The 13156-nt window shown below is 43.0% G+C and overlaps 1 protein-coding gene and 1 long non-coding RNA gene across 2 annotated transcripts in view; one reads left to right on the top strand and one right to left on the bottom strand.

Annotated features, from left to right (window-relative positions):
• The window catches only part of gpc3 (glypican 3), a 128028-nt gene that overhangs the window by 84779 nt on the left and 30093 nt on the right, over positions 1 to 13156 (top strand). The window contains exons 4-6 of the mRNA XM_086306813.1: positions 4817 to 4956; positions 5422 to 5547; positions 10669 to 10780. Coding sequence (XP_086162939.1) covers positions 4817 to 4956; positions 5422 to 5547; positions 10669 to 10780 — 378 coding nt within the window. The remainder of the gene's footprint in view (positions 1 to 4816; positions 4957 to 5421; positions 5548 to 10668; positions 10781 to 13156) is intronic.
• Positions 10803 to 13156, bottom strand: part of LOC147337597 (uncharacterized) — a 39071-nt gene continuing 36717 nt past the window's right edge. Inside the window, exon 4 of the long non-coding RNA XR_015131078.1 lies at positions 10803 to 10922. This is a non-coding gene — a long non-coding RNA (uncharacterized LOC147337597). The remainder of the gene's footprint in view (positions 10923 to 13156) is intronic.

Below are 13156 nucleotides of genomic sequence, written 5' to 3'. Positions count from 1 at the left end.
ACAACCTTGTAGCCATGAATTTATTAAGAGAGACCTCACAGTTATAAAAGATACGTCAATTGGTTTATAATGTGCCAATGAAAAATGAGTTATCTTATTTGAAGTCTGTTGTCTGTGTATAAACCAAGGTCGGGGCCAGTGAAAGAAACACTAACGTGCATGTGTAGTGAGCTGCACTCATGGTTCAGGAGCCACAATTAATATTGTAACACCTGAACTCCACAAGTTGAAATAGTTTGCTAAGAGAAAAGGATTTTAAATGCGCTCTAATAGTAACCACAGCTACGGTTAATCACAGCCACTTTAAATCACAGCGACTTCAGATCTTTGGCTGTGGTTGTGAGTCAGCCAGCAAAGACTGACGCAAGCAAAACTTTTGAATCAAACCCAAGTCCGACAATATCTTTCAGCCCGAAAGACTCGATGACGGTAAAAATAATAATAAAAATTGATTAAATAAGATTAAAATAGAGAGGAAATAGTTTTCTTGTTAATCTGGAAACATTTGTTATGATAACTCAGATGATAGCGATGATGATCTCGCAGCCTGAGATCATCTAATCAAAGGCTGTTGGGAGTCCCACAAACTCGTTTTAAGACCAGAGGTGATAGATCTTTTAGAGCGGTGGCCCCCAGGTTGTGGGATGCTCTCCCTCCATCATTACGTTGCCTTGATTGTATTTATTCTTTTAAAAATCAGCTTAAGACTCATTTATTTAGATTGGCTAAATAAATGACACAGCACAGCACAAATAAACACACAGCACAGACTTGTGCTGTGTGTTTGATTATTAATTTATTTTATGCATTTCTGTTTTATATTACTGTGAAGCACTTTGTGGTATTTATCCTGTGAAAAGTGCTATATAAATAAATTGATTTGATTTGATGATGTGTTCACTGAGCACGCATGATTTCCTCTGTGTTGAACAAAAGGAGATTCATTTGAAACCAGATATTTTCATGTAAAGACATAAATTAAATTGACAACAAAGCATGTTTAGCACTGTTGGCTCGCAGTGAGAGGTTCCTAGGGTTAAAAGAAAGTTAATGTTATTTGTCTCTGACATTCTTAATCTAAAAAAGTTTACTTCCTTAAATTAAAAACAAAAAACTGCTAATTTTAGCTCCTTTCCAGATGCCCTTCCTGACATAATTCCAAAGGAATTTGTGTTTCCTCCTGGCATCAAACCAGGAATCTTTTACTTAGGTTGGATAAAAGTGTAAACCACTATTGTGACAGTATGGAGTGACGAAGAGGACCCAAAATGCAGACACTAAGGAACGTGGAAGAAAACTTAACAGAAAGCGAGCCATTTATTAAGGCTGGGAAAAGATTACAAAACAAAAGTCAGAGGTGAAGCTAAACAATAACCTAAACTGGGGAAACTGAAGATAAACATAAAAATACCAAACCATGAAACTTGGTGTGGATACAAAGATACATGGAACATGGACAAGGGGAAGCAAAACTAGACACACTGCACATAGGACAAGGACTTTCACAATAAAACAGGAAACAGAGTGGAATGCAGACATGACAACACGAATGTGATAACATAGGACACACAGCATGAAACACATAAAGGGTGAGGGAAGCTTAAATACAGGGGTAGAAAACACAAGGGGAAATCTAATAAACAAATGAAGCTAACTTAAGGAACTTAAACATAAACATCAACATCCAAAAAAACTAAAACTTGAAACGCTGGGTCAACAGACGCAGGAACGTGACAGCTACACTATTTAGCCAATTTCTTCATAAAGTTTATACAAAAATAGAAATGAATTATTAAAAATGAAAATTTGCATATCAATTAAAAAAGCCCATGCAAGTGTAACATATAAAAATCAATGTGACTCCCTAATAATGAATAAAAAGTTGAACAAACAAAAACAAAGGTAAGCTGAGCATGTCAAGGACATAAAATCTATCATCAAATTTATGAGAAGGCCCTGCATTATAAATGGGTTTCTAATAGTGATTTAAAAGAAGCCACTGACCAAGTAGGCCAGAGTGAGTCTGGCAGGTCGTTCAACAATCGAGGAGCCCAAACAGAAAACGCTCGATCGCCATTTATCTTTAAACGTGAGGCTGGAACAGTTAGCGGGATCTCAGGCTGCACACAGGTCGGCACAAGAACAGCAGCTCTAGTGTGCACTCTGGAGCCAGGCCGTGAAGGGCTTTAAAAGGAGTCAGTAAAATCTTAAAATCAATTCTGAAACAAACGAGCAGCCATCGTAGACTCGTTAAAACTGACCTTGACGCCGCATCCTGAACAGTTTGAAGTCTATTCATTGATTTATGATTGATACCTCTTTAAAAAGGGCATTACAATAATGCAAAGATGACATAAAAGCATGAATTTATAGACAATCCAGATTTTTTTTTTCTGTGTACAGTGTGTATTTCAGCAAAAGTTAGTTTCTATGCTGGTGACAGGAGGAGGATGGGGGCTGAGTGCTGACTCAGTCTGTCCCCTGAGCCTTGACTTCTCTGGAGCACGAGCATTACTCACTAAATTTTCTCCAGTATGTTGTTACAGCTGTGCGTGGCATGGTGCCATCCTATAACACTGATAGTATCGTCTTTGCTCCTGAAACCGTTTGCTTATTAAAAACTCCTCGCGATCATAATGAAAGCAAAAGCCCGATCTCACATTAGTCCCAGCGCTGTGTGCAATTCCATTGATTTGTTTGCGGTGCATCTCTACACCATGTTTGCACATGCTGAGCCCAAAATGCAGGTGTGCCAGTGCAACCAAGTGTGGGCTGCGAGGTTTGTGTGACTCGTACTACTGGCCGCCAGCACCCCTCTCTTCCTCTGAGAGAAAGGCACAGGCTGCCCGGTGCAGATAAAAGTGTGCAGATATTTCTGAGCTGTCCCGCTGAGGCAGACTTTATCTGCAGACTCTCCTGTTGGTTGTGTTAGTCGAGCCCTGGGTAATATTAATACCCCACTAATGATAAGATAAGATAAGATAAGATAGAACTTTATTAATCCCTCGGGTGGGTTCCTCTGGGAAATTCGACTTCCAAAAAAAGCACAGCAACGACCAAAGTTACAGTTACAGAACTGTTATATATATATATACACACACACACACACACACACACATATATAAATACAGAGACAAATATAAATAAAATATACAAAGGGGATAAATAGAATAAATAGGAATAAAAAATAAAAATACAAGTGAATTGCACATTTCAAGTATTGAGCCCCTTCCTTGAAGAATCCGGAAAACAATCGGCGGGGATGGGGTGGGGCTATGTTGGCGTGCGTGCTGAATCAGTCCTCTCCCTTGTGCCACAACTTCCCTACGGCTTCCCGAGAATGCTCAAACAAAAAGGAGAAACGCAGCTCCGATCACATTAATCATGGCCCGTGGAAGCACCGGCAATTGCTCCAGGCGCACGAGAACAAAAGTATCGCACGAGAGGAAGATGTGGAAGGAGAGAGTGGGGTGGGAGAAGCAATGAGCTCAAATAGGTGTGTGTGTGTGTGTGTGTGTGTGTGTGTGTGTGTGTGTGTGTGTGTGTGTGTGTGTGTGTGTGTGTGTGTGTGTGTTATATCCCCTTAAGCACACGGTAGGGAAGATGGCTAGTCAGGGAAGCTGTGTGTTGGTAAATGCCTAGTGCAGGAGAACTCAGCCATCTGTGACTGTCAGGAATGTGTGTGTGTGTGTGTGTGTGTGTGTGTGTGTGTGTGTGTGTGTGTGTGTGTGTGTGTGTGTGTGTGTGTGTGTGTGTGTGTGAGTCTCTAACACCATCCTTGGATGACAAGGCTGTATTGATTAACCCTGATGGTTCTGTGTTGCAGCCGATCAGCATTTCAGTGTGTCAGCACGCGTGCGATAAATGAGCGCATGCGCTGTTGTAAGATATGCAAGTGCTTGCAAAGAGTATATTATGTAGGCGTGTGTGTTTATCATGTTAATGGGATTAGGTGCATTATGCAAAAATGAATCATTGCATGAAATGATTCATTTTTGTTTATGCTGAAAAGATCTGTGTGCATGCATGCATTTCTCTCTGTGTGTGTGTGTGTGTGTGTGTGTGTGTGTGTGTGTGTGTGTGTGTGTGTGTGTGTGTGTGTGTGTGTGTGTGTGCGCGTTATGTGGCCTCGGTTAGCTCCAGATGAAGATGTCCGTCGCTGCTCTATCGGATCCCATCAGTATTCAGCGGCAGTGATGCCAGCCTTTTCACTTAAAGGGGAGCTGGGCACAATTAGCTGTTAACATTACATGGCAGAATTAAGCCCGGCCAGTATTCCCCAGGGAAATTAAACCACCGGCAAATCATTAAACCCCAAGCTAAACATTAACAGCCATTTGCATTTTTATTGCACCTGAAAAGAATGTGCCAGGTCCGTTATCTCTGAGAGACAGAGAAGGACTCCTTATTTATTATTGTTATGTTGTCTCTCGTGTGAAACACAATGGCATTTATACAGGAAAGAAGCAGCAAAATGAGAGGCTGGAGGGTTTTTTGGTTTTTTTTGGAGTGTTATGATTACAAATTCGAACATGGCTGGCAGAGGATACAATGACTTGTTTGTTATGCAAATCCCGGTGCTTTCATCCCTCCCAAAAATAAACAATTCCAAACAGATGACAATTTGCAGAGGCGCTCAGCTGAGTAAGGCCGGCAGTTTGGTACTGACAGGCTCGTACCGTCTGCAGTGTCACCGCTGCTTGAATGAAGAGGCTTTTAGGAGCAGGAAGTGGATACAGTGCCACATAAGTGGTGATGAAGAGGTTCTGGGGAGAAGTGAGATCTTCCTTTCTAATCTCCTCTCTCTCTTGGGCAGGTGAGCGGGATGTGCGGACAAACTCCTCAGCGGGCCTCTCGCTCTGTCGGATCCCCTCCGTCCCAGCCTCCGGCCGCCGCAGCCCGTGGGGCTCAGCCGTCATCCTCGGACCCCGACGAGACGTTGGCAGACCTCCGCAGGTGAGGAAATCGGGCGCCAGGACAAGACCTCTTCCTATGATGAAGCGATTCTCTGTCTCTCCAGGGTGCCATGGGGGCAATATTTTTCCCTGACAGACAAATATCGACAGGTCCGCTCCTGCTTGCGCGCGATGCTTTGGCTCGGTCTCTCTCCGCTTGAGTATTTTTTTTTAGCACTTCTGATGCAGTAACAGGCTTAAATGAACAGTGTAATGACGCCCAGCGGGGGCTGCTGGCCTCAGCAGCACAATGGCCAGATTAATGTCAATTAGGAATAGAGACACTGCTCATTTTGGCCTCTTTTATTCTCTCCTTCTCCAGGGGGATCTAATCGAGTTGCTTTCGCTGCTATCAAGCTGAATTCCCTCTCTTGCACTTTCCCTGCCTCCTTTCGCTGCTGTTTTCTTCTCCGCTCACTAACAATGGTGTTAACTGACGTTTGTATTCTTTGCCTTTGTGTTTCAGGGACTTCATAACCAGCCTGAGAGGCTTCAGCTCCTTTTATAGTGGTCTCGGGGAGGCCTTATGCAGCCGCGAGCCTGCTCCAGTGAACCACTCCCTCTGCTGGAACGGGCAGGAGATGACAGACAGGTAAGGCGGGGGTCTGGTTTTTGTTTGCAGACTGCGAATCAGCACTTCACAGTTTATTGGCTCTCTCTAAATGATCGCTTATGCAAACACTTTGCTCCCATTCTTGAATTCCCAGCCCTCTAGCTTCACATCTAGGAGTGTAGGTGAACTGAAGGGCAAGTTTTCCCAGAGCTGATGAGCTTCCCACAAGGCCCCCCCACTCCCACCGTCTCACCCACTGAGTGCGAGTGTAAATCTTGACTTTGGCTCTATGGGATGTTATTAATGTCAGGAACACTGTCACCTTCTTCTCGCTTAGTTAATTGCCGTTTCGATCGCTCTCTCCTCCTTCATCCAGCGTCTCCTGTGCACCCCGCAGAACAGCATTCGGTTTCCACAATATTTCATTTCACCCCTGTCCTTTGGCTTCACACATCACAACTCTCAGCGCTCTTTCCGCCTGCACCGTCAGCTGGCCCCGATTTCAATTTGGCTCACATAGTTACAGATATCATAGGATTTTTAGGCTTTTAAATCATGTGTGGAATTAAATCAGTGTAGATGCACAAATTCTAGTATAAAAGCACTGGGGGATGTTTTAAGTTCCCAAGGATGAAGGAGAATAAGTTCAGTACTTCTTGCACAAAGATATAAAAAAAAAGAACCCGAGTCTGAGGAGGAGATATCAGGCTGGCAAGGGGGCAGAGCTGTCCTGAGGGGATGATTACAAGCTGGACCAAGCAGTGCGACAGGAAGGTGCAGGGGAGGCAGGAACAGGAGACAAAATGATGGAGAGATTACAGTGTCTCGCAGCAAGCAATTCTCCATGTCACCTGCGAGGGCATATGTCTGCAGATTCACTCTGGTGCATTTTCACTTCGAGATTTGTTCTGGATCATCTTCCATTATCTCCTGAGATAGGACCTTCTTCAGAGCCAAATGTGGCATTCATTCAGTGCATTGTCTCATGCAGATAAATTTAGACCGGGTGGGTGGGGAGGATAAGCACTGGAGGGGTCGGGTGCTGAATGTCTCTGATACTTGAGGAGTGATCTGTGGAGCTAAATGAGGCGCCTGTTATCGGGCTCTGTTTACCATCACACCTGGAAGCCAGATCAGAGGAGGAACACTTTTCACCACATCAAAGAGTGTTACCGTGCTAACTGTGATAAAAACGTAACGCCGTATCAACTCAAAACATTCCTCTTTTGGATCTACTGACAGTGTAAATTCATGTGTGTGTGATAATTGATTCAAAGATAAGATTCGGTGTCGACCGTGAATGTTTCATTTTGGGGATTGTGACGATGGAGACTGAGAGGAGGTCAGCAGATATCCTATTTAAAGAGTTTCAGCTGCTGCCATGTTGATTTTTGCAGCCAGAAATAAGCAAATGTGGTCCAGAAGGATAGCAGCAAGACTGAAAGTTAAGGTTTACAAGGTGGTAGTGAGACCTGATGCAATGTATGGTTTGGAGATGGGAGTGACCAGAATGGACAGCAGTAGAAATGAGACTATCAAGCTGGGAAGGTTTGAACATGTGCAGAGGAGGGATATACTGGAGAAAAGGTGTTGAAGATGGAGCTTCCAGACAGGAGGAAAAGAAGAAGACCTCAGAGAAGATTCATGGATGTAGTGAAGGAGGTAGAGTGAGATGAAAACAGGAGAAAGGACATAAAGATAGAGTGCTAAGTTAGCGAGTTAGCTGTCCCTAGCCAGCTTAGCTAGCAAGCTGCACCCGTGAAGCACAGACACTTGCTGCAACAGGCACCAGCAGTATAGGTGGAGTCGAGTTCTAGGTCACAGCCCAACTGTAAGCCTAAATCCACATGGATGGGAGCCGGATTCAAGTGGCCACTAAAGGAACTGCAGTTTTTGGGGCTTCAACTCTGTTTTCAGCCTCAGTGGCTGCCACATGCTCCGTGCCCACTGTCATCCTTTAGCATTGTGTTAAATTATAGTTGTCTGAGAGCCTACAGCACATGCTATGCTAAATGTCTTGTGAGGCCTTGAGTTGAGTCAGATACGACTCTTTATGCTAACACTCTGCCAGCGGCAATGCTATTTAGATATATAGACACTTAAAGAATAACAGAGCCTAATGGGAAAGTTCAGAGTTTTAAGCTTGTATCAAATTTATTTTTAAAAACTGGTTCTACTTAAAGAGGTGAAGAAAGTTGAAGCATCACCAAAGGTATTTCCATTCTTTCTGAGGAAAACATGAATTCCCTCAGCAGATTTAATCTAATTGTGTAATCAGAGTCCCCAACTTTTCTTTACAAGGAAGAAATGCCATTAGTGCCAAACTGGGTCAATAAAAAGCAGAAATGGTTTGTCACACTCTGACAGACTCGACTGAATTCATCACAGCTGATGTGATGTGGTACATGTAAGAATTACTGTGGCCCCAAAGACATCATACACAATAATGCATATCTGTATATATGTTTTTTCAGTCACAGTTGATTTAAAGCAAATGATTTAGTACCTCCGTCAGCTAGAACAATTTCACCCCACCCTCAAACATTAACCTCATGGTCTAAAGTTAAGGCAACGCGAGCTTCATAGTCAGTGTCATGTTTCGTCTTTGCATGTAGGGTAGCAAAACCAAATTTTACGGCAATCCATCAACAATTTCTGAGAAAGTTCAACCTGGACCAGTGCAGACTGGCCAAGAATCGAGATAAGTCGTTTCAAGGAGCCATTAAAAGAGAACCATTATCCTCTCCCTTAGAGTCTCCCATGTGAATATGCTGTTACTGAGGTGGATGCTCATATTACAAATGGTCAGTGGTTCAATGATTTCAGCATATGTACAATAAAAGCTAAGGCTTTAAGAACGTTTGTACCTGCCATGTGAACGGCACCGTATGACAAAGTTAACGTCAGACTGTCGCTTGCAGCACTTTCTGCCGGTCGTGCACCGCTTTTTGAAACCTGCTGCGTTGTACTGTTGCTACGGCAGCTAGGATGAATAAAACGAGTGCATAATTGTGTCAGTTTTTACCACCATTTTAATGATACATTAGTACAGAAGAGCGGAGCTACTGATGATGTAAAGTAAGCAACTCCGCCCACCTGCTGTTCAAACTTGACATTTACAAGGGGTCAGCCAGTTGGAAGAAATCTGGCTTAATTTAGTTTAAAGGAAAGGGAAGGATTGAGGATTAAAGAATAATGAGGATTATGTTGAAGTTAGAATCATGCAGCGCTCCAAAAATAAAAGTATAGAGCATAATGCGCCCACTTTAATGAGACTTAAGTTCACCCACCCGCTGCTCCATCACAGCTGTTTGTATGAACTCTGAATTTTGTGTTTTCTCAGTGCGACATTAAAACAAAGGAACAGTGTTAATAATCACGTGTGTGTCTGTGTTTGTGTGTGTTAGACAAGATTCTTAGGCACAGAAAAAGGTGTTTGTATAAACGTGTGTGTGTGTGAATGTGGCTTGTAGTAGGACGTGTTCTTCTACTTCTGCGGGTTATTTTGCTGCGAGAGATGGCAGCCTCACACTGGACCTAATGGCAGCGTGGTAATTGGTGTTACATTAGATTAAGTTATCGCAAGCATGAGGCGATGTGATCAGCTCTGCTGGCAGCGAACAATAACACAAGCAGGATTGGATAACGAGCCGAGAGTCGACAACTGAGACTATCGGCGGTGAAAAACGGTTTAACGGTGAGACACGCTAAATTATATTGTGGTAAAATTATCTGACAGGCACTTATCATGTGAAACACTAACCTGCCTCGGCTTCTTATCGTCACTCAAAATCTCCCCGTCCTAATCCTCCCTCCTCTTAACCATATTTCCTCTTTTCCTCTGCTTAAGTGATCACACGTTTTTCCATTATTCATGTGATAATTAGCAGCGAAGAAGGGATGAGATCATGGATAATAAGAAGAATAAATAACTGGGGAAATGTAATTTGAGTTTAATGAAAAGTCTGACTTGGAGGAGAATGAAAGACTGATGAAAAGAGACGGCAGCTCATAGGTGTGTGTGTGTGTGTGAGTGTGTGTGTGAGTGTGTGTTGGGGGAGTGTGCCCACAGGGCTGTTTAAAAGAGAGAGAACAAAGGATGACCTCATACTTTACACACAAACACACACATGTGCACAGATTCTTTTTTCAAGGCCCCTTTTTCGCTCTCGCTAATCTACTTCCTCTAAAATAGTTCGTCCTTCATCTTTTCAAACATTTACAACAACACGGCAGACGACATTTACGCTGCAGCGTGACATCCACTGCGGCACCTGAGAGAGATGTCTGATTCAGGTTCACCTAAACGTGCTCGTCTCAGTCAAGCAGAATTAGCCGGTCTCATCCTTCCGAGCGTGCGGTGAGGAAGGGGTTAAACCCTTGGGACTGTCAGAAGTGAAAAAAAAAACCACACCTGCAGGAAAGTCTCAACATGAAAGAACAGCTGTGAAGAAATCTACCTTTCAGACATCCCAGCTCCTCCTCTTCATAGTGTACACAAGTGTAAACAGAGCAGCACTTCCTCAGTCGTACATTTATGCATGTAAGAGCCTGCCCGTGTGCTGCTTCTACCTAAATATACCCTCACAGCTAAAGCAGGGCAAAAATACATCTCTGCTAATGTTCTCTCATTAACTTCAGATGATTAAAAAGCTACTAACTGAGCAGATAATGTGCATGAAATTAATCAGCAGCCAAACTTTACATGATAGTTCAAGATCTTTGGGGATGTTGTCGGCACCCTTGAAACACTTAAAAATGTCAAAGAAGGTGGTAATGTAACAGCCTGCCTCTTAAAGGCAGATGTTCAGAGTTAGCGTGTGATGAGTGATGAATTGCAGCCTTTATAACTACATTAACAGCATTAAGCTGTCTTTAAACAGCAGATCTTGGATAAATATCAACCCGCCTCTGGTTTTGTAGCTGTAGCTTCTCCATTGAGGGAAAAGTTGGTTCTTTGGTCAGAGCTCATTGACAAATGAGTTTTTTAGCTCAGGAAACTAAAATCCAGAAGACCTGAGATTCCTCTTATCAACACTAGATGGTGATAAAATCCCTGTTTGTGTCTTCCACAAAGGTACCTTAGCCTGAAGTCACTGAAGCTCTTCAGAGTTTCATAAACATAAGGCTTATTTAAGCATTTTCTTCCCGTCCTTTCAGATATCCTGGGCCCGGCCTAAAACGACTGCACCCCAGCTCCGAGTCCAGGAGCAACAAGCTGCCTGAGCCGGTCATCAGCCAGATCATAGACAAACTCAAACACATCAACCAGGTGAGCTGTGCTCTTTTATTTCCTTCATGGTTATAGCTCCGGCTCTGCAGAGGTGGGATAGTCCACTCTCCCATTAGCTCTGCTTCTTGGCTCACAGTTGGACACTGATTCCCAAGCTGCTGGAGGCCCTGCTCTGCAGCTCCTGTGGGGGTCAGCACAAGCCAAGTAAAGATTTTAAATAAGGATGTTTTGTTTACTATTTTGCCCTTTTAAAACACAGCAAAACACTTGTGACTGGAAACTGTTTTAAAAAAAAGCTCTTCCTGGACACAAATTCTCCCGCATGGCAGCCAGAATATGAAAGGATGCGTGTCCTCCATCCACAAAAGGCCCAGCTGTCATCAAGGCCGAAGCCCTTGTTTTTTTCCCACCACTTCCGCTGGCATGTAAACCACGGTCGGGGCAGGCTGGCTTTGTTCAGAGATGCAGGATCGAACTCACGTATCAGCCCACAGATCTGCTGGCACTTCCTGATTCTTGGTGGTTGCATTTGTAGCTGTCAACACTTCTAGCTGACTACCCCTCGCCCCCTCCCGCATGCATACACACATATGTGTGCATGTTAACACGAGTCTGTTTGAGCTTTAGGATGTTGTAGCCCTGTCAAGGTGGATTCCCCTGTTTAAAAGGGAACCTGGGAGATCTAAGAAGTAGCTCCGGACCCTTCTGCACTCCCCGCTGACAACCAGAGAGCCTCAAGAAAAAACAAAATTGAGAGGGCTGTGGGTTGAAACTAATTCTATCATTTACTTCCACAGTATTACTTCATTCATATGTGTCAGACGCCTCCTGCTGCCTTCAAACGCCACCATACCTGATTCATCCTGGCTCTACATACGTTGGGCAGTTTAAACGCTCATTCCTAAAAATGTGGGTCTTATTTTTTTTATAGCTTTGGCCATCTTTTCTGTGAGCTGTGAAGACGTTGGACTCACCAGAGAAAGTTCCTGACATTCACTGGGGAAAGAAAAACTGTTTAACCATTTTATTTGGTGCTAAAATGCAAAGAAAGCATAAAATGTCAATAATAATCCCTGAGTGCAGAGACCAGGATGGATGTTTTGTGTAATAATTTCAGTGTAAAATCAGTGTGATCACCTGACTGTGCATTTTTTGCCCTTTCAGCCTTCTTTGGAGGAATTTTGTACACTATTATTATAAGTAGGAGTGAGAGCCAAAATGACCAAAATAAAAGCCAAGCTGTAATAAACCTGAATTATCCTGTAAGCTTAAAAACACAGGACATACCCTTTAATGTAATAAGTCTTTCAAAACTTCCTGCATCGGCACAGATAAACAATTGTAGCCATATGATTACAAGCAGAGCTGCTGCAGTGCAGACTGTTTACCATGTGGATCGAGGTCCTGATAGGCTTTTGATGAGATTTTGCAAGAAAATGCAGTTTAGTGAAATGACTGAGCTCATTGTGTTATAGATATTGAGACAATCCCTTGGAAGCATGAACTCAGTCAAGTCATATGTTCTCAGTAACCTAATTTCCATTTCTAATTGGCTCGCATGTTGCACTGATGATGTGGCAAACATGTGGACATTTATGGGGTTTTTCTTCTGTTTACACAATCGGTTAATATTTATGCAGATTGACCATTCGCAAGGGAGCTTTTAGTCTCATATCTGATGACCGTGCAGCAGAGTCAAGCGTGTTTCTGCTTTGGCTCCCCTTCCCTTCAGATCTTAACTTCAATGGCCTGGATTAACATCTGACAAAAGAATGACTGCACTTGATTGCATATTTCATGTGCAGTAAAACTGTTCATGGCTCACAGCCATGCTTTCCCTCCCCCCTTTTGTTGCAGAAATTGGTTTTAAAAATATTAGTGTAATCCTATCACCATTATACTTGGGCGTGCAAAATGACAGGAACACCTTGTAATGTTGTGCAATCTGCTGCAACAGTCCTGCTGTAAATCAGCCCACTGAGAAGTTTAAAGTATTGGAATTTTAGGGGAAGATGACTCACCGAGTTTATCTTGATAGTAATTTGTAATTTTCTTGTAACATCTCTTATCAAAACATATGAAACTAATTCGTTTTCATAAAAATAAAATTACTTTTGCTTTAGTTGGAGCTCTGAGACACAATAAAACTGCTAATCTGCACAATGTCCATTTACCTGACGTTGTTGTTAACATGGTAATAGATCTAATGTTTATTATTGCCACTGTGGGGGGGGGTGGCATGTTAGTATGGGAGCTCAACCAATAAACTGGTAGAGTGATGTTAATAATGGGCTTAATTTCTAGAATACTGTGGCTGCAAACCCAGCACAAACTCTGACCCCTCCACCACTGTTCTTGACAGTTGGTAAGAGATGTGCTCTGTTCGCTTTTCTCCAAACATGGCGCTGTGCACTA

The sequence above is a fragment of the Aulonocara sp. 'chitande type north' Nkhata Bay genome, linkage group LG2, assembly GCF_057382095.1.
Source record: "Aulonocara sp. 'chitande type north' Nkhata Bay isolate Kocher_YH1m ecotype deep benthic linkage group LG2, A_spYH_male_GT1.1, whole genome shotgun sequence".
In the NCBI taxonomy this organism is placed as follows: domain Eukaryota; kingdom Metazoa; phylum Chordata; class Actinopteri; order Cichliformes; family Cichlidae; genus Aulonocara; species Aulonocara sp. 'chitande type north' Nkhata Bay.
This window is presented reverse-complemented; position numbering and strand designations above follow the sequence as displayed.